The sequence below is a fragment of the Bacillus rossius genome, chromosome 16, assembly GCF_032445375.1.
Source record: "Bacillus rossius redtenbacheri isolate Brsri chromosome 16, Brsri_v3, whole genome shotgun sequence".
NCBI classification, from domain to species: domain Eukaryota; kingdom Metazoa; phylum Arthropoda; class Insecta; order Phasmatodea; family Bacillidae; genus Bacillus; species Bacillus rossius.
The window spans coordinates 35,814,991-35,836,268 of NC_086343.1; the positions used below are offsets into that span (position 1 = coordinate 35,814,991).

The 21,278-nt window shown below is 41.7% G+C and overlaps 2 protein-coding genes across 4 annotated transcripts in view; both read right to left on the reverse strand.

Moving 5' to 3' along the window:
* Nucleotides 1–2,229, reverse strand: part of LOC134540077 (uncharacterized) — a 33,543-nt gene extending 31,314 nt beyond the window's left edge. The window contains exon 1 of one of the 3 annotated variants that reach the window (XM_063382537.1): nucleotides 2,061–2,229. The gene's annotated coding sequence lies outside the window, so the exon portion shown is untranslated. The remainder of the gene's footprint in view (nucleotides 1–2,060) is intronic. The other 2 variants (XM_063382538.1, XM_063382539.1) reach the window with 2 other exon arrangements.
* Nucleotides 2,230–15,791: 13,562 nt separating this feature from the next.
* Nucleotides 15,792–20,974, reverse strand: LOC134540124 (keratin-associated protein 19-2-like). The gene is made up of 2 exons (XM_063382649.1): nucleotides 20,900–20,974; nucleotides 15,792–16,388 (listed from the first exon to the last, which is right to left on the reverse strand). Exons 1-2 carry the CDS (start codon nucleotides 20,912–20,914, stop codon nucleotides 15,978–15,980), a joined length of 426 nt encoding a protein of 141 aa, XP_063238719.1. The 5' UTR covers nucleotides 20,915–20,974; the 3' UTR covers nucleotides 15,792–15,977.
* Between the last annotated feature and the right edge of the window lie 304 nt (nucleotides 20,975–21,278).

Consider the following 21,278-nt stretch of genomic DNA (forward strand, 5'->3'; position numbering starts at 1 on the left):
CCCTGAGTTGCGGTCTGTGAGCCGCCGACTAAGCTGTTTGATGAAGTTTACCTTGAAACCTAGCGCGGTGAGCTCCTCGGAGATCGCGTCTACTGGCGTGTATTTACTAAGGTTTTAATTACAACCTTCTCGCCTCGCTCGCTGGGCTGGGAGAAGGTGTGGTAGGGCACATTGTTGGCCTTGAACCACGCGGTCGCCTTGTCTTGATCGGATTTACCGTCGAACGTGATGCGAATTTCTTGTCGTTTCGTTAGCGTCATCCGGTTTTTGACGCCGAGTCGCGCGAATGCAGGGCCCAAGCTGCCGATTGCCTGGCTGTTGCGTACGACGAAGGGGACGCGTTTGTAGCGCGGAGCCTCGTCAGTTGGTGTCCGTTGTTGCGGTGTCGGTACCGCTTGTGACGCATCGCTATTACGCCTGCGTTGTCTACGCTCAACAGTGGTGAAGCCACTGTTGTCGTCCTCGGTTGTGGTGGGCTGGAGCCCTGACGGTTTTTTAGACTGAACAGAGTGTTCAGTCTCTGAGTCGCTGCCCTCATGCGTGCGCTTCGTCGCGGTGCCGACCTCCATATCCTCGTCGCTACTACTCATCGCAAGTAGGTGCCCCGCCTTGAAAAAAGCAGGGCACACAACAGGCGTATCGTCCGACCTAACTAGCGTGGTATTCCTATCTGTTCGCCGCGTCCTAGCTACCTATCGAACCTAGCACCTTACGCACTGGCCACTGACCTGAGCTTCCTTTTTAGGAACGCCAGGCTAGGCAAAGAGAGAGGCTGACCCTTCTCCGACCAGCACGCGGTAAAGAATGAGAAGGGGGCTGGAAAATGAGGGTATTTATCAGAGAAAAGGTCTACATCTTGCTCAGCCAATGACAGACGAGCTGTCTCCCCATTGGCTGTGCACCATGTAGTTAAAGCGGATTGGTTATGGTGGGTTAAGTATTGGCTATTGTTTTGTGCTGCAGGGATGTTTCTCTCTTTATCAAAGGGATCCATATATTTTTTAATTCAATGCTCTGTTGGCTGAAAATATTTTTATTGCTAATAATGAAGGCTGATTCTTTGATTTTCCTTTTTATTTTATCAGATTCCTGTATGAGTGGTGTGGACAACAGCAATTAATTGTTTGCTTAATTTTGTGTGTTTTTTGACTTTCTTGTGTATTTTTATTTATTTTATTTATTAGTTTTTTTTCAACAGAAAAAGTACTTAGCAATGGCGTATGTCCAAAAACTTACATCAAGTCATGCGCTCCCATTGCACAAATCTTTTAAAGATAACATATAGTACCAACATTATGGCACTTAAAATAACATTTTTTGTCTCTTATTAACATTTATTATAGAATCATAACCGATTAATAAGGGAAAATAAACATACAGTGCAACAAATTTCTTAAAAAAAAATTTAATCTTTTCACACCAGATAATATATAATTTATTGATTTATTTATAAAATACTAGCTGCCCGACCCGGCTTAGCACGGTTGTATAAATAGGGGGGGGGGGAAATGAGACCAAATCTCTTACTTACAGTTATAATAAATGAAATAAAATGAAAATTAATTAATTCTGACAAAACTTAATACAATGCTTTGTAATGTACCAAAGATAAAACGAATAGGACAGATTGTTTCCCGACTCTCGAGCACGCAACGTTGTCATGGAGACGAAGTACCCACTGTTTCCCGGGCTTAAACCACAATCAACATTCATAATCAGTTTATTATTAATTATAAATTATTAAGATCATTAATCGAAATTAAAACCATTCTATCTCTCAAGTTGGAAAAAATTACACATAAATGCCAATTTTCATCGAAATCGGATGACTTGGTTAAGAGTTCACTGGAAACAAACATCACGACACTGGATTTATATATATATATATATATATATATATATATATATATATTAAGATTGTTCGTTCACGCCTCTTACCGCCAGGTTATTTCTCACACTCTCGCTCGTGTTGTTAGTACCTATATAATCCGGTGTTATGTCTCAGGTGTGTTTGGTTGTATCGTTTCAGGAGCTCTTCATGAGCTTTGTAAAATGGTTACCTTCTGTCTGGAGCTCTGCGCGTTGTCCGGACTCCAGGTACCTCGGTTCAGAGCTCTCTGCGAGACCTCCAGACTTGTATTTCCTCCGGGCTCAGGCTATGCTTCACGCGTCTGGACGTCGGCTATCGCGAGGATACTGCCTCGCCGGCGATAAGCAACTGTTAGCGGCTCGAAGCTGACCGCAAAATATTATCACCAGTACCGGATGCACGCGGCGTTGTTGAAAATCACGTAATTAATTTCCTTGTTTAATGGGTATGATAAGTACTTCGCAGCCTGCAATTTTATCTCCTTCCACTGGTCCAAAAGTCTTTACTTAATTTATGCGCATCATGCAGCCAGACCGTTATTGCATCGACGTCTATCCGCCCCTCGTCTTTAACTTCAACATCAGAAACACGTTTAGTTCCTATCTGTCTGTATTATCTAATAACACAAATCCGTACGATACTATGGAGTTGAAATACACAATATAATCTATTTTTGTTGTATATCTCTCTCTTTTTTTAATACCCTGATGTGCAAATACAGGCTAGGGTTAAGAAAATAATTTTGAATATCTACACTAAATACGAGTAACTAAACCAAAAATTAAAAATTGTTATCTTTATTGTGTAGCTTAAATAAATTCCATATTGAACAACAATGCATAAAATTCACAGAGTAACGAGAAATAAACGCAGGATTTACTCAAATAATTTTAACGGAAATCTTTTTTAAGATATCAACAATAAAAACTTAATAATTACTATGTAAACAAGTTCCTAAAGCATTCTCAGATTATTTGTTTTTAATTTTATCCTACTTAACCTTACGAATGTGATAGCACATAATCCTTTCTTTTTCTAAGTTACTCTCAGTCAGAGAACACTATACAGAATGATTCACGTTTGGCGAAAAATATTTCAATAAACGTGGTTCCAATGGGCGTTTATCCGGGGAGGGGGGGGGGTTGTTTATCAGTCCCCAGGGCATATCTGCACTTGTGAAAGAGCTTGACTGGGAAACGGGTTTGAGTTAGGTCAAAACTAGACATGTCTTATGGAGAAAAAAAAACTTTCTGTATATTATGCATACTTATTATGTGCATGTAGGCCAAAATCATCCACAGATGATTTTATGGTGAAACTACCCCGGAATATATTTGTTAAACCAAACTAGCCATATTAAAATGTGATCTCAAGTTTGAAAATACCTGATAAATCTGGAACTACACTGACTACAATGCATTTTCTCCTTGCAATATGCAAAGGAGTTTAGTAGCCGACCTCCGTAGCGATCGGCCTCCGTGGCGCAGTCGATAACGCACCGGGCAAAGGTGCGGGGGCTCTGGGTTCGAATCACGGGTAAGACATGGATGTACTTTGTGTTGTATTAATACACCAACAATAACAACTACAATTTCACAATGACTCGGGGTGACATAACATTACAACATTAAGGAGAGGGGGAGAGATGATTGGCACACTGATGACTGTCAAGACTTGCCTGTGTGCTACCCATCTTTTAAATAAAAAAAGTAGCGTAGTCGGATGCATATTGGCTTAAGGTGAGAAGGGTTCTGGGTTCAAGTCCCGGGTAAGGCATGGGTGTAAATTTTTAAACGTTTTAATTAGTCACCGATTTGTTAAAGTAAATGCTTGTCATACGAAATTGCAATCAATAAGAAATCTGGCTGGCCAGACAAACATTAAAAATTTTAAAATAAATTTAAAATAAAGTAGCAGAGCGATAAGGCGCGCGCTTAATAACCTCTAGTGACGTGGTTCAATTCTCGTCACTATAATTTTTTTTACTTCTTTAATAACATATTAATATAATAAGTTTAATCAGCTCAATGAGGTTAAGGTATGTCTGTAGTAATTATTTACAGACTGATTTCAGTCGTTCAAAAAAAATGTATTTATAAACATATTGTTAGTGTTATAATATGTGTTTTAAAATGTTTCAGGTTAATATTTGAGTAATACCATAGAAGTAAAACTTTGAACGTGCGCGAAAACTGTCACGTGTTACCTGCTTAAGGTATTTTGACAAGATGGACAGTATTTTCATAGAATCATTTTGTCGAAAAGCTTATTTGCAACATGAACAACTCTTTACCGAGACGAGTACTGGAAGACTCGCTCACATTTATTATTATTATTATTTTTTTTTAGCTTGTGATACGGAATAATGATGCTGATCTTTAAAAGATCTGATAACACTTCAGTATATTTACCCCTAAATAAATGGGTTATTATTTAATTGGTAAAATTTCAAATGTTGCGTAATGCTCTGTAAGTATAAGGAAAAACACCCAAATTTATATGATATAATCATAATGATGCAGAGAATAAGCATTATGAGTAGTGGTAACTCCTCATAATAATAACAAAGTGCTTTAATATAAGACTTTTTTGAAACAAAAAAAAATACACTTTTCCATTATGTTAAATTTTATTAACTATTTACCATGCATATAAAATAGCATGTTGAAAAAGAAAAGCATTTATGTGGTTATTTTATTATTGTTATTTGAGTCACAACAATACCGTTGATAAAAAAATACTGTATTCTAATTCGATATAATGATAAAACTGTCGAGGGTAATATGTCTGTACATTGCATGAATTTATGAGAGAGAGAGAAAAAAAAATTCTTGTTATCAGCTAAATGCTAACTTTATTATTTAGTACCTGGATGACAGAGCTATGCTCGGTATATTTTTTAATTTTTTTTTGTAAATAGTGTTTTTTAGAAATTATATTTAAATACGGATTACATACTGATGAAATGATGAAATATGAATAATATTTTTCGATCTGACCGACATAATAAAAAAGATTTTTTTAAAGATCGTGTAGGCATTTTTAAGTGAATACATGAATTAAAAAGACACAAATAATATAAGTATACAATTGATTTTCTTTGTCTAACCTCATATCAAACACTCATTGGCTTAGTGTTGCTTAACAACGCCATCTACTGGAATAGCTTTAGTGTTGTTGACGTCACATTTCCCTCTTCTCATTATTCCCTACCAACTCTCTCTCTCGCTGGATCCTGTCCCTCAAGAATTTTCCTGTTAAATTTACCACCCGCCTGTCCTCTATCAACCCCTCCACCTTTTCCATCACCCTCCTGTGTGGCACCCTGTCAAACGCCTTCTAAAAGTCTATAAAAAATAGCGTCTACCTGCTTTGCCTCATCCACTGCCTCCACCAAGTCCTCCAGCCACCCCGCCATCTGCGTTTCACAGGAGTAACCCCTCCAGTCCCTTTCCTCCAACCTTTCTACTATGTACCTCACTACAAGCCTCTCCATTACCTTGCCTACGTTCGACGTCAACCTGACCAGCCTATAGTTTGCCGGGTGTGCCTTATTTCCACTCCCTTTATAGATTGGCACCACCACATCCTCTTTCCATTACCTCGGCAGCTGTCCCTCCTCCAGTGACTGCGCATACAGTACTTGCAGATATTTCCCGATCACCTACCATCCCAGCTTGAGGTGCCTGTTTCCTATCCCATCTGGCCCAACCGCCTTCCTCACATTCAGCCTCCTCAAATCCCTTAATACATCATCCCTCTGTATTTCCAACCCTCCCTCTCCCCTGTCTTTTCCCCTTGTGTTCCACACCATACGCTACCATTTACAAAAACCGATAAGTATTGCTCCTGCAACAAACGAGCCTTTTCCAGGTCACTAACACACTCTTGCTCTTCTCTCTCCTTTAATACCGGTAGTCCCTTCTCCCCCTTTACCCTCCAAACATATCGGTACAGATCCGCCCAGTTTCCCCGCCCCCCTTTCTCCATCAACCTTTCCATGTACACACCCCTTGCTTCCATAGTTTTCTTTCCCAGTTCCTTCGCCAGCTCCTTCATTTCTGTGGTTAGCCCCTCCCCACCTCGCTTCTTGGCTCTTGCGTGGAGCCTTCTGCACTTTCTCTTTAACATCTTTACCTCCCTTCCATAGTAGGGTGGGTCGCCTCCCTTTCATATCCTCCTTTGGGGTACGAAGCATTCCACCATTTCCTCCAATATGCTTTTCAAAGCCTCCCACTTCCATTCTAGTTCTGCAATCCCTTCCCACCTACAGAACTCCATTTTTAGGAATGCCACCGCCCCCACTCTATCCGCCCTGCTCCACTGTCTTACCACTTCCTCCCTACTTTCCTTCACCTCCCTCCATCTCATATCTATTCCACCACCGGGATTTTGTGGTCGCTGATGCCCTCCATCACCGTAGTGCCTACTACTACCCCCACAGGCCTCACCAGCACCACATCTAGTAGGTTCCCAAATCCCCCTTGTCCTCCACTATTCCTCATCCTGGTGTTCTCCCCCATCACCTGCTCCAGTCCACTATTTACCAATTGGGTTGCCCATCTTTGAGTAGATAGGTTTGGTTCATCATGGGACAGGGGATGAGGGAGGGGGATCCGGGGATCCAGTGGCCATCTTGGATGCCCGTGACCTTGACCTTGACCCCGGCGGCCATTTTGGATCCGCCATCTTTGATCCGCCATTTTGAATGATGTCATTTTGTTTTCTCGAACATAACAGCATTTTGTTTTCTGCCATTTTGAATTATGATGTCACCGTTGCAATTTCTGTTACGTCCGCCATCATGAAAATCTTTATTTACTATCCGATTAAAATGAAAAATATTTAAAAATTTATAAAAAAAAATTAATAAAATTTAATAAAATATTTAAAAAACTAACGTTGCAATTTCCGTTACAGTCGCCATTTGAAAATCCGTAATTTTTATGTAAGGAAATCGGGAAAATTTTTAATAATCATAAAAAAAAATAATCTAATTTAATAATAAAAATTTATTAAAAAAACTTTAAAAGAATTTATATAAATGTACACTTACATCATGCCGTTCGGGCTGATGGACGCCCCCACGACGTTTAAGACCATGATGGTCTGCGTCCTGGAGGGGTTCATGGGCGAACTCTTCACGGCCTACCTGGACGACGTGATCGTCTGGTCCAAGTCGTGAAATGACCATGCGCGACACCTCACCATGGTCTTCGAGCGGGTGGCCAGATATGGCCTAACATGTGCGCCCCGTAAGTGCCGCATCGGGGCGGCGAAGCTCCGATACTTGGTACATATCGTCAATGCGGAGGGCTGCTGGCCGCTGCCGGAGCACTTGGAACTGAGAGAGACTAAACCCACCCCATGCACAAGAAAGAAATTGCTGCGCCTCATGGGCCTCTTGAATTGGCTGCGGTCCTTCATCCCGGACTTCGCGATGGTGAATTCCCCTATCACAGACCTACTCTCGCCCAAGACGAAATACAGTTGGACCGCCGGGGTAGACCGTACCCTTGCTGCCGTCAAGTGCCTGTTCCGGGAGAGTCACTTCCTCTCACGTGTAGCACCAGGGGAGCCCCTGTACCTGCAGACGGACGCCAGCAAGGTGGGCATGGGGGCGGTGCTATACCAGGTCGGCCCCGATGGGAAGCGGAGAGTGTTGGAGTACGCCACATCTCCAAATTCGGGCTGGCTGCGAGGAATTATGACGTAAACGAGCAGGAAAGCTTGGCGGTAGTGTGGGCGGTCAGCCGCTACAGGCACTACCTCGAAAGCAAGGAGTTCACCCCGAGGAAGGACAACCAATGCCTCAGATGACTGAATACCAGGCAGGGGCGTAAGTCTAAATTTACTAGGTGGGTCATGACCCTCCAGAACTACACCTTCTAAGTTGAGCATGTGACGGGGAAGCTCACTGATGAGCTTTTCCGGCACCCTGACCCGACCAATGTGTACGAGGATGAAGGGTCCTGGGAGGACCTGGTTCCCCTGAGGGCCATTCCTCCTCCATAGGGGAGTCGTCCGGGTGTGCAGCCCTGTATACGGTGACACATCAGCCCAAGAACCCCAGCCGACCTCATCAGTGTTGTTCAGCAGGTGCAGTGGGGAGATGCTGCCACCAAGGATGCTGTGGAGGTGTGTGGCATCCAGGTGTTACCATACCAGAGGGTGGTCGACAGGGTCCTGCAGAGTAGGGCACCTTCAGACATGGAGTCTTGGCGAATCTGTGTCCCGGAGGATGCTTGAGCTGCCATCCTCGCGTACTTCCACGACCACCAGCTCGCGGGGCACCCTGGCGCGGAGCAGACAGTATATGCGCTGCGCACCAAATTCCACTAGCCGGGATTGACCCAGGATGTCAGGTAGTACTTGGGGAGGTGTCTTCACTGTTAGCACTGCAAGGTGAGGAGTTCGGATGGCGAGGAGCAGCAGCGTTCCAGACGAACCCAGTACTCCTTACACACCATAGCAGTAGACATTATGGGTCCCTTATTCCTGGAGCAGCAAGGGGAAAAGGTTCCTCATGGTTGTCACAGACCTGTTCACCAGGTGGGTGGAGGCCTACCCCATCTCCAATGTCCGTTAAGGCACGCTGATAGCCCTGTTCGAAAGGGAGGTCTACCCCCAGTTTGGTTACCTGGCAGTGGTCTTAAGCGACAACGGCTGCCAGTTCACAGAAGCCAGGTGGAAGCAGGCATGTCGAAGGTGGGGGGTTTACCACCACACTACCCCCACATACCACCCGAGGGCCAACCCAACTGAGATACGGAACCAGGAGATCAAGGCGCAGCTCCGTCTCCGGTTGGGTGAGGACCACAGCAAATGGGACACGCATATTCTGGCCTTCATGTACTGCTTGAGATGTTGGACGAGTATGGTCACGGTGTACACACCGGCAGAACTAGTCCAAGGGCAGAACTTGGCGCTGCCGGGCGAGCTGGCAGGGAAGCGGGAGCAGGCCAGGCTGTGGCAGGAGACCTACCTCCACCAGCACACGCCACAGACGGGCAGGCCGCCATCCGCGCTGACGCCCGGCGAGCAGGTGTATGTGTGCCAACATCCCCTGTCATCAGGCACCAAGAAGTTCTGCGTGGGGTTGGTGCCAAAATGGGCGGGTCCCCGACTGGTTCTGCATCAGGCTGTACCTACGTCCTACCTTGTACAGACGCCAAGTGGTAGACCGGCAAATATACACAGAGACGACCTGGGATGCGTGACGGACATGGAGGTGGACACAGGGCAGAGGGGAGGACAAGACACCAACTGTACCAACGACATCTCATTCTGCAGAAACCAGGGCTTCAAAATCGCGTAGGGGGAGACGTCCACAGGCCCCTAGGGAGGCAGGGGACTCCCAAATGGACCCGTCGCCCACTGGCACAGACATGGCGGAACACATTGACTTGTCGTACTCGGCCCCAGTTGACACCACACCGGATTTGACACCACCTGACGCAACAACGGACTCGACGCCCATGGATGTGGGAGTGGGAGTGCCCAGTAGGGCTTGAGGCGAGGGGGCATGTCAGGGGCCTCCTGCCCAGGACTTTTGGCAGGGCCTGGAAGCAATCCTGGACTACCTGGAGACGGGATGGTGAGAAGGGGCTGCCAGCGACAGGGGCCGCGGGAGTATTGGGAGCCATCAGTGGCGGAGCCCAGGGACAGTGAGTATGAGGGGCGGGTAGCTGAGGCGCCTCTTTGCCTTCAGAGCCCCTGGACGGGAACGAACGAGTCCTGAGTGACTGTCGTGGAGCCGGACTCGGAGGACAAAGGGAAGGAGTCCGAGGAAGGACAGGGCCTCTCGCATCCAATCTCTGAGAATGGCGTCGACATCTCCTAGTGCCACCTGTCGGATGGCAAGACGAATCTAAGGGACGAGGAGGGGTACTACCCGAAGCCAGAGAGGCAGCAGGCCGTGAGTGCATCTGTGACGACCCGACCCCCACACTGTTTGACTTGTATCCACATGCGACGCCCACCCCTAGGGCGTGGCTGCAGTTTATGGTCCTCAACTCGCAGGCAGCACCCACAAGGTCAGCGGGGAGGAACCCGACCATTCAGGACGTCCTTTAAGGTCATGCAGGATCCCCTACTACCTGAGCGATTATTTGTGTCCCACCCTAAACATGCCAGTATGCCACAACAAGCCAAGACCCAGGTGCAGTGTTATAAACTTTCTACCCTCCTGGGAACAGTGTAAAGTAGACCCCAGATCCGACTCCCACAGTGTTCGACGAGTACCCATGTGCACTGTATTGTGCCTAACTGAGCTTGTGCCCTGTGAGTATATATGGAAACAAATCTGCTCCAATCAAAATATCAATAGAACTTGAAGTAGCAAATGTCGGGTCAGCCAAATTGAAATGAAGTACATGATCCCACATGTCAGAATGTACAGGAAATGTGGGCAAATCTGCAGTTATTTTCGGTACAACATATGCAGCAAGTGGCACTTGTGGGTTTGTTTTTCCAACTGGTTTAATGCAGCATTTAACTAATCCCTTTGCTGTGTGTAAGGGATCTTGTGTTAGTCCATAAATTGGTAAGAACGCCTTCTGACGAGTCAACCCCAAAAGCTGGGCACAATGTTCAGTTATGAAGCTCAACTGACTGGCTGAGTCTAAGACTGCTCGAAAATTCTGGTAACCACCGACACTGTCTTGTACATCCACCAAGGCAGTGGATAATAACATGTTTCTGGGTTCTGATTGACCAGGTCTCTGAGCTGTAGCCAATGCAACAGCTGGTGTAGGTTTTGTTGCTGCAGATTCAGGTGGAGAATGCTGAAATGAAGTTGCTTCTTCTTTCAAGAGTGTATGCGTGTTGGCTTCAGTGAAGTGCAAAAGCGAGTGATGTCTACTCTTGCATGAGTGACAGCTGTTTTTTGACCAACACTGTTTCATTTGATGAGATGCTTTCAGGCAGTTTAAACAAAGGTTAAGTCTCTTGACAATCTGGTAGCGGTCTTCTGGCTTGCATTGTACAAACTGTGGACATTTGTAAAGTGGGTGGTCACTGTCACATACACTGCACTTTACAGCAGAATCAAATGTGTTTCCAACAAACAGTGAAGTGTGTTGTGAGCGAGACTGAGATACAGTGCTATAGTTTGCCTGCCTTACTCGATACCCTGACTTACTGGAGGCTCCAGACATTGCCTCCGAAGCCCGGCGATGACTTTCAAGGAAGGCTAAAAACTGAGCAAATGTAGGCATTTATGCGTCACTCACAGAAATATGTAGTTCCCATTGTTGACGTAAATGGTTATCTAGCTTCCTTTCCAAAAAAATGTAGCAAGAGTGGGTTCCAAGAATCTACTGCTAGTTTTATAGTACGCAATGCAGCCATATGTTCATTTAACACTGACACCAAGACACTTAATGAAGCAGGATGAGCAAGAGACAATGTAGATGCCTGCATAATGGCATCAATGTGGTGTGACACAATAAGCCTGAGATTTTTGTATCTCTGTTCAATCAAATTCCAAGCTACTTTGAAGTTATCATTGATCAATGGCAGGGATTGGATAAGAGAGAGTGGTTCTGGTGACAGTGATGTTTTAAGGTATGATAACCTTTCAATATCGTTCAAGTGAGCATTGTTTACCACCAATGTGGTAAAGAGGTTAGAAAAATTAAGCCACTATGTTGGATTTCCTGAGAAATGAGGTAGTTTTATAGCTGGAAGAGTTACTTGAGATGGGTTGTGCGAAGTTGGTGCTTTCGTGCCGTCATGCAATTTATTCTTGTTGCACGTGGCAATGTATATTGCCTGAACACGATAATACGTATCGTCGAAAGCATTTAGGCGATCACTGTGCTGTTTTTTGTTGAAATCCGGGTCATCTTTGAGCAACATCTCCAAAGACAAGTGATCGTCTTCAAAACAAGTACGCAACTGTGACAGATCACGACACGTTGCGATAAACAACTCACGTTGCGTATCGTCACTCATCACTTTATCGGCAAGTGCATCGGCACGACATAACCTGTTTTCCCCACGCTCGAGACGAATCTTTAACACTTCTGTCTTGTCATTCATTTTGCCGTTTGATGCACAAAACAGAAATAAAGGAATGAAAGTTTGACAAATAAAGTATTCACCAACACTGCGACAACATGAGATCAAAAAAAAAACGCTATCACAATAGATGAGCGTCACGAGACACGACACAAATACACGCACGATTACTGGTAAATATCCGGCCCGTGTGGACCAAATGTTCTTTATTTCAACGAATTTATTCCGGAGGACCATAAATATATTAAAAGTCTGATTTAGTGAATACAAATATGACAACGAAACGATAGCCAAATACAAAACAAACGACCCGACTGTATGCGGCCCGCCATCTTGCCGAACTGTTTATACGACACGCAAAAGGGGCACAAGTAACACTTCACACAACAAGGACATAAGTCACAAAGTCCGAACACTATCTAAATACTCCAGATATATGAACCAACCCTGCGAACATAATTGACTCAATTGAAAACTTCCATCCTTATCAATAAACTTTAGAAAAAAAGCTATAATCTTGCTACGTGGTGTGTCTATGTCCATTCATAAGTTTTCAAACGGTAAAACGTAAATTAACAAGCGCCTCACAGAATCTCAGGCGCATGGAAAAAGTAAGTTGAGAGGGCGTAGTTGCTCTATATACTAGGTTTTTCAATTCTTGAAAACTAAACTCTACAAATGAAATGCATATTAAAAAAAGCAAAAATAAATAAATAAAAATATTTTAAGTAATGTATAGAAAAACAATTCCATGATGAGATATTTTAACATTTCTGATTATTGATTAAATCCATTGCAAACACGATTTTTTAAGATTTAATTTTTTAATTTTTGATAGAATTTGTCTTATTTTACTAACAAAATTTAAGGTTATAAACAAGCTAGACTGACAGTAGAGCAATCAATCTTTTAAATTGTGAAGTAAGATTTTCTTTTAGTCTCATACATTCTGTAACTATTTGCACATTTACATGAAAGGTGGTAAAACGTCGAACATTAACAAAACGTAAAATAACGCTTGAACCAAATGTTTAAAAAATACCATGCATTTTTTGTACAATTTATTCCGAAGGTTTGGCCACTTAGAACTGGAAATATATTTGTCAAAAATTATCGTGTCAATTATTATAAAATTATCCTAGAATCAATGCCATAAGGAATTGAATTAAATCATTCTTTAAAAATTTATTAACTGTTCTTTTTTTTTTTAGTAAAATGTTCATATGCATAGGAAATAAATAATTTTTTTTGCAAATATTCCAAAAACGTAAGTAGTTAAAAACGCCCACTACATGTTTGGGAATGTTATTAAACATTTCCTACAGGTTCGAGAATCCACTTACTTGGTCGGACGTGCGGCAGTAGCTCAGCTTGTTTTGAAGCAACCTAAAGTTGACATAAATACGGCTTCTGTCACGTAACATTGATTTTGACGTGGCAACGTCTAATAAATCGATGAACGCCGGCTGCACGCACGAAAAAGTGTCCCGTTACGCACATTTTATATTGCTCTTTGCTAACTAGAACCTCCTAGCATTGCGACCGAGTCCGTGGCGTAATTCAATTTTCATGCATTTCAATGTAACATTTTTATTGCTCTTTACGAAACCATTCCTCCTAGCATTGTTGCAGAGTCCGTGACGTAAATATATTATTTTTGACTGCATCTTGGTGTTGGGTAAGCCATTTCCTTCACATCATCCTTGAAACACTCCCATTCGTTTCCTACTCTTCCTATCAACGTCCTATCCTTAACAGAATAACACAGATTAGAAGAAGTTAAATAGCAAATATGTATAAAATTTATAGATAAAATAATCTCTTCGTTAAAGTGATAAATATATTTGAATTAATGAGTGCAAATAAAAGTAAATTTATCAATTGAATTGTTGATTTCATTTCACTCCTTCTTTGTATCCATACAAAATAGTGATAATTCAATCAAAAGGATTTAATTTTATTCATAAAAGTATGCAATCATTTCATCAATGTTTTGTTATGACGTTGTCACGTTAAACTATCGTCCGTAAACTGACTTTACAGACAACCCATTTTTTTTTTTAAATGGACACTTCTTATAAGAACAACTAGTGGTTCCCATTTTCCAAATGTGGAGTCAAAAGTAATAAGTTGTATTTCTACGAACACTAAACACCACATGTAATTGTTTACAAACACCGTTCAAAAAACAGAAGTGGAAGACGTATACATATACCATTGCATTGGTACTTTTACTTGGTTCTGTTTGATTTGACATAATTATTATGACATATTATAGGTGGTTCAGCCACCTTTTAGCATGAATATGTCATCGAATATGCATGTAGCTTCATTGTAGGAGACCCGCCTGCATGCAATTGCAAAAGGTAACCATATATTTCAATTGTGTGATAGTGAAGTTTAGCATGTACTGCCTAGAAAGAAAACGCTTTCTCTAAAAGCGGCGGGAAAACATTTTTATTACAATTAATCATTTTAAATAAATGAATTAAATAGGCATAACTATGAACCAATACATGTAAGAAGATAAAAAGTTTCTTTAATTTAATTTTAAACTAGATATCATTATTATACTAATTATAGTGAAAATGAACATGTTTCATATAATAAAATATTAGAAAAGTACTATGCATAGCTTTGCATCTAATAAATTTTGAATAAAGTATTTAAAAATGTTACTTTTTAACGTTTTCCATAGCTTAACAATGGATTTTCCGGAACACAACAAACTAAAAAACCCTAACAACTAATTTTAACTATTAAAATGTTCATTTAAAATAATTAATTTTCTTATATATATTTAAAATTGGTTAATTTTGTAAAATATTATTTTTGAGAGATAAAAGGAAAAAATAAATAATTTAATTTAACTAATAATTACACCTTCCTACCAAATGCATTATGTAAACATTAAACAGCGTTTCAATATATGAAAAATGTGGATATTACAGTGTAAAGTTTTTAATCCAAAGTATTGAAAACTAACCCGTTTTAAGCTTTACGTACATCAATAATATCTATTTATATGCTCAACAAACCCGACGTGATGCAAATTTATGTTGGAGATGAATAATTGGCTATATCAACTTGTATCTGAATCTTATACAAAAACAAAACTTTAGAAAATGTATTTTTTTTAGGTAAGCGAATACCGTGAAAAAATTGTTACTTACCTTTAAATGTCTGTATTATATAAAAAGTACTTCAGACTACAATAATTTTATATATAGGTATATATATATATGTGATGGAAATTTTGTAGTTTTAATAATTTTTAGTGGCAGAAATTAATGAAACCCTGATAAATTGATTAAATTTTCTAATTCTTTAATGAAAAACCACTTTTACGATGATTAAAAACTTATGGGTACTTAATTAAATAAAAAATCTATTATATGAATCTAAAATAAAAATTTTCATGTGGTCAATAACATAATAATGAGTGATTTACGTGACAAACGTTTGTTTTGATGAACTACCCTAATCATTCGCCTATGCAAAATTGTTTGGATGCATATATAAAATTATATTATGATTTATCATGCAGCGAATACATCTTTTTGTAAAATATGTGAAGATTGTTAGAGCAAAATATTAAAATAAATATAGGTAATTAAAACTTCCTATTTTTATGTGAAAAAATATTGCTAAAAAAATTTTAATTTTTTTTGGGAATTATTTTCTTAATAACATCCTCTAACGAAATTCAACGAATTATTCCTTTTCTGTAACCAACACATTTTTATAAATAATCATAATATTCAGCAGAAAAGATTTTTATAACAATGAAAACAATATATGTAACCCCATTTTTTCAGTAGGACCATAAGTTGTTTTGTAGAATAAAACTGTGCAAGTCATTAGGAAACAACATTTGGCATAAATAAAAACTATAAAATACGAAAAAAATTGGTTTATTGAAAATTTACAATACTGATGGTTTCAGGAATCAAACAAAAATATAAAAATAATTATTAACAGTTGGGAACATCGATATTGACCACGATGTGGCGCATTAATATTTGACCGGCATCGTGTGAATCGCAAACGAATAGAAGTTGGCAGCATCGTATTGCTAGGTTCTTCAGCCCCAGTAGCTGTGGCCTCCGTAGCCGCTGCCGTAACCTCCGTTGCCTCCGTAGCCCTTGTTGTAGCCTCCGTAGCCGCTGCCGTATCCTCCGTAGCCGCCGTAGCCCTTGCCGTATCCGCTGTACCCGCTGCTGTATCCGCCGTTTCCACCGTAGCCGCCGTAGCCTCCGTAGCCGCCGAGACCGCTGTACCCGCTGTAACCACCGTAGCTTCTGCCGTAGCCTCCGTAGCCGCTGCCGTGGCCTCCGTAGCCGATGCCTTGGCCTCCGTAGCCGCCGTAGCCGCCGTAGCCTCCGACACCGCTGTACCCGCCGTACCCACTGTTGTAGCCGCCGGTACCGCTGTAGCCACCCAGGTACCCGGCTCTGGCCAGTCCCAGCAGGACTGCCACCACAGCAGAGAACACCTGCAACAAGATATCCATTCAGGTCAACTTCGTACCTCCAATAGGAGTTCATTATTTGGCCGTTGTATCATAAATGGTTATTTATGTTTTAAAAACAACGTTCAAAATTGTTTCAATTCAATTTATATCTATCTTTAAGCAATTTTTTTTGTTTCTTTTGTTGTTGTAAATAAATTTTTTTTTAAATATTTTTTTATATAGTTGTAATATATAAGCGTGTTATACGAATTTTTTTAATAAGATTAGGCCTTTTAATCTAGGCCACCAAATTTTTATTTTTCACATAATATTTTATAACATAAGAAAAATACCGTAGATGTTAATACAGTTTATTTATTTTTTGTCTTACAGAAGACGTGTAATCAATCTTATAGGTTTGGCGTTTTTTCACATTTCATTGCACTATGGAATTTGCGAACGGATAGGAAATTAAATAAATATGTTATTTTTCTTCCATTATAAATGACCGTGTTAGATGTATCCATGTCATTGGAGAAGGGCCTTGTGTTTTTCACGCGTTTATTTTTGCGTGACAAGTCATTGCATTTTTTCTAAGAAAAATTGCACATTTTATTTTGAAACAAAATGAAAACCAGTAAATATCATTTGAAACTACAAAATTGTGACTGTAAACAATCTGCAAAGAGACAAATGAGGGTGTAGCATGTATTAATTGTATTGGTTTAAAATAGTTAAATTTATTTGTAAATCGTTCGCTGAATCACTTTTTAGTATGAACTGCGAAAATTAATAAGCACAATAAAAAATAAAGGCCAACTATTACATATATATGATTTTTTTTAATATTTAAAAAAATTTTGCATGAAAAAATCTATTAAAATATAACAACATTCTCCAATTTTCGTAAGATATACTTTAGTGTTGTATCGAAAAACGTGTTTCATGTATGCAAAAAAAAAATATCCATAGCCGTGTGTTATATAAAGTAAGAATATTTCTCTTGTAGTAAGTACTGTTCCGTGTCCACTGGTATGAGAAATGTTTTGTACAAGTACATAAACTGGTTTCTGCGCGGCTTCTCAAGCCCTCGGCCCGGCGGTCCGCACGGCTCCGAGGACCTCGAGGCTCGAGCCGCGCGAGTTAAGGTGGTTACCACCTGCGTGCTCAGCTCCTTGGATACTGCTTTCCACGTGACAACGTCTAATAAATCGATTAACGCTGGCTGCAAGCACGAAAAAGTGTCACGTAACGCACATTGTTCCGTTACGCTGTGTCCCGTTACGCTCATTGCACGCTTGCGCCACATCTATCACTCTTCCACTCGATTGGAACAACCATCGATTTCACTTTTATAGAGGCACATTAAACTTGAAACACTCCCATTCGTTTCCTACTTTTCCTAACATCGTCCTAGCCTTAACAGAATAACACAGATTGGAAGAAGTTAAATAGCAAGAATGCATAAAAGTTATAGTTAAAATAATCTCTTCGTTAAAGTAATAAACAATTGAATTAATGAGTGCAAATAAAAGTAAATTTATCAATAAAATTGTAAATTTCATTTTACTCCTTCTTTGTATCCATACAAAATAGTGATAATTCAATAAAAATGATTCTATTTTGTTCATAAAACTATGCAATCATTTCATCAATGTTTTGTTATGATGTTTTCACCTTAAACTATCGTCCGTAAACCGAATTTACAGACAACCAATTTTTTTCACTTGTTTTAAACATTGTTTCATAATAAAACCATATTTTATGGTTTATAAAATGTTTAATTTATACAAATAACGACTTTATTTAAAGTTTTTAAATGTTTTATGTCAACTCTGGCATTTACAAAAATTATAAAATAAAGGCGGTTAAATATTTTTTTAAACCTTTAGTATTTTGTTGTTTAATTAATTCAATGAATAAAAATTTTTAATTTTACAAATCACTGAAAAACTCAAGTTTCATACCAAAAAAAATCTTCAAGGGGAAGGCTGCGTAAGAACGGTTAAAAATTAAAACTAAAATTTGTAAGCCACATAGTTTTATGATTTTAGTACATGCTGAGACTGATATGATAATAGCCCTGAAGAAATTTCAAACAGTAAAATAAGGACTTGTTAAATATATATAAATTTTTTAAACATACAACACGGTAATTTAATGAATTTTTTATAAATTGTGTAAAATATAGCGAAATAATAGAAGGAAAATATTTCAGAATCCTACCTCATTAAACCTTACGGTTAAACGACTTCAATGTAAATTTATGAAGACGACATGTTAAAAACTATCCATGTTTGCTCGCGAATTTACGGATATTTTTGTAAATTTACGGGTAGAAAGTTTATTTAACTTGAAACAAACACTTTGGAGTTCCGCCAAATACTTGGAAAAAATCTTTAAGTCTAAAGACAAAAAAAAAACTTTTCCTTTTAAGTGAATATTTAGTATTTGTTATTCAAAATCAAGTAAATTTTTTTTAACAAATATCCTCTAATGTGGAACCACTAACGAAGTGTTATGTGTCTTGAGAAGCCAGTAAGTGAACTGCTGGTCTTGCGACCGAGTCCTGGGATCGAAACGAGGACCTCCGAGGTCGGCGGCCGGGGACCGCGGCGGCTCAGCCGAGCGTGTATCCTGCGAGCAACCCCTACCCCCCTTCACCACTCCAGGGATTCAAGGTCCCGTCACACCGTCAAACTCTCGCTTCAAACACCTTCCAGCCAGGCTGTCGGAATAACGTCAGAGGATTGTGAACACACCGAAATATTGTCACAAGCACAACCTTGTTGGTTTCACAAGTTGGCTGACATGAGTTTCCATTAAACATTTTTTTTTTTTTTTACATTTTACTTGTGGTTCTAATATGCGTTGGGTGTCCAATGGAATGAGCCAATCAGGATCGTGCCCGGTGCAAAAAATAAATGGCTTGCTTTTTTTTTTTATCCCAACGGATCTTCAAGCGGCAATGGTATGGATAAACGTACGAAAATCTAAATATGTTACGTATATTTATGTGTCTATAAAGATCACGAGGATCATTAATTTAATTCGCAAGTATTACAAAAGCTTAAATTTTAAAATTTGTGGATGGTTAGTCCGATAAACAAATTTTGAAGTAGGTACGTCTTATATGGTGATTTACAAAATGTTTCAGGTGGTTATATGATCAACTTCTTCTAACAAAGCCCTCAAACCTGGGTGTCCAATAAGAGCTGGATACAAGTGTTGGACAGCGCCCTCAAACTCGGGTGTCCAGTAAGAGCTGCAGACGAGAGTTGGACAGCGCCCTCAAACTCGGGTGTCCAGTAAGAGCTGGAGACGAGTGTTGGACAGCGCCCTCAAACTCGGGTGTCCAGTAAGAGCTGGAGACGAGAGTTGGACAGCGCCCTCAAACCCGGGTGTCCAGTAAGAGCTGGAGACGATTGTTGGACAGCGCCCTCAAACTCGGGTGTCCAGTAAGAGCTGGAGACGAGTGTTGGACAGCGCCCTCAAACTCGGGTGTCCAGTAAGAGCTGGAGACCAGTGTTGGACAGCGCCCTCCAACTCGGGTGACCAGTCAGAGCTGGAGACGAGTGTTGGACAGCGCCCTCCAACTCGGGTGTCCAGTAAGAGCTGGAGACGAGTGTTGGACAGCGCCCTCAAACTCGGGGGTCCAGTAAGAGCTGGAGACGTGTGTTGGACAGCGCCCTCAAACTCGGGTGTCCAGTTAGAGCTGGAGACGATTGTTGGACAGTGCCCTCAAACTCGGGTGTCCAGTAAGAGCTGGAGACCAGTGTTGGACAGCGCCCTCCAACTCGGGTGTCCAGTAAGAGCTGGAGACGTGTGTTGGACAGCGCCCTCCAACTCGGGTGTCCAGTAAGAGCTGGAGACGAGTGTTGGACAGCGCCCTCAAACTCGGGTGTCCAGTAAGAGCTGGATACGAGTGTTGGACAGCGCCCTCAAACTCGGGTGTCCAGTAAGAGCTGGAGACGAGTGTTGGACAGCGCCCTCAAACTCGGGTGTCCAGTAACAGCTGGAGACCAGTGTTGGACAGCGCCCTCCAACTCGGGTGTCCAGTAAGAGCTGGAGACGAGTGTTGGACAGCGCCCTCAAACTCGGGTGTCCAGTAAGAGCTGGAGACCAGTGTTGGACAGCGCCCTCAAACTCGGGTGTCCAGTAAGAGCTGGAGACCAGTGTTGGACAGCGCCCTCCAACTCGGGTGTGCAGTAAGAGCTGGATACGAGTGTTGGACAGCGCCCTCAAACTCGGGTGTCCAGTAAGAGCTGGATACGAGTGTTGGACAGCGCCCTCAAACTCGGGTATCCAGTAAGAGCTGGAGACGAGTGTTGGATAGCGCCCTCAAACTCGGGTGTCCAGTAAGAGCTGGAGACGAGTGTTGGATAGCGCCCTCAAACTCGGGTGTCCAGTAAGAGCTGGAGACCAGTGTTGGACAGCGCCCTCCAACTCGGGTGTCCAGTAAGAGCTGGAGACCAGTGTTGGACAGCGCCCTCCAACTCGGGTGTCCAGTAAGAGCTGGACAGCGTGAGGCAGGCCTCCAGGGCGCTACTCACCAGAGCACGAGACATGTTGTTTCCGCGGCTGCTGACGGAGGATGTCTCGCCTCTGGTCAGAGGGCAGCTTATATACCAGTGGCCGCCGCGCGGACCTTGTGCGAGAGGGTCCTGGCTTTCTCTGCAGAAAACCTTCTAGCCCCCTCCTTCCCGAAACCCGCACCCCCTCCCTCTGTCCCCTTCGTGCCGTTCCCACACGTCGCCTCGTTTCCTTACGTCGGAGCACACCTGTCCGTCGGGAAGTTCCCCGCCATTGTCTCGCTCCGGACCCGAGCAGGTACCGAGCACGTATCGAGCACGTATCGAGCAGGTATCGAGCACGCTGGCGGCTCTCTCGGTTCACTTGTTTCCATTTTCACCGCCAATCCAACATGCGGTA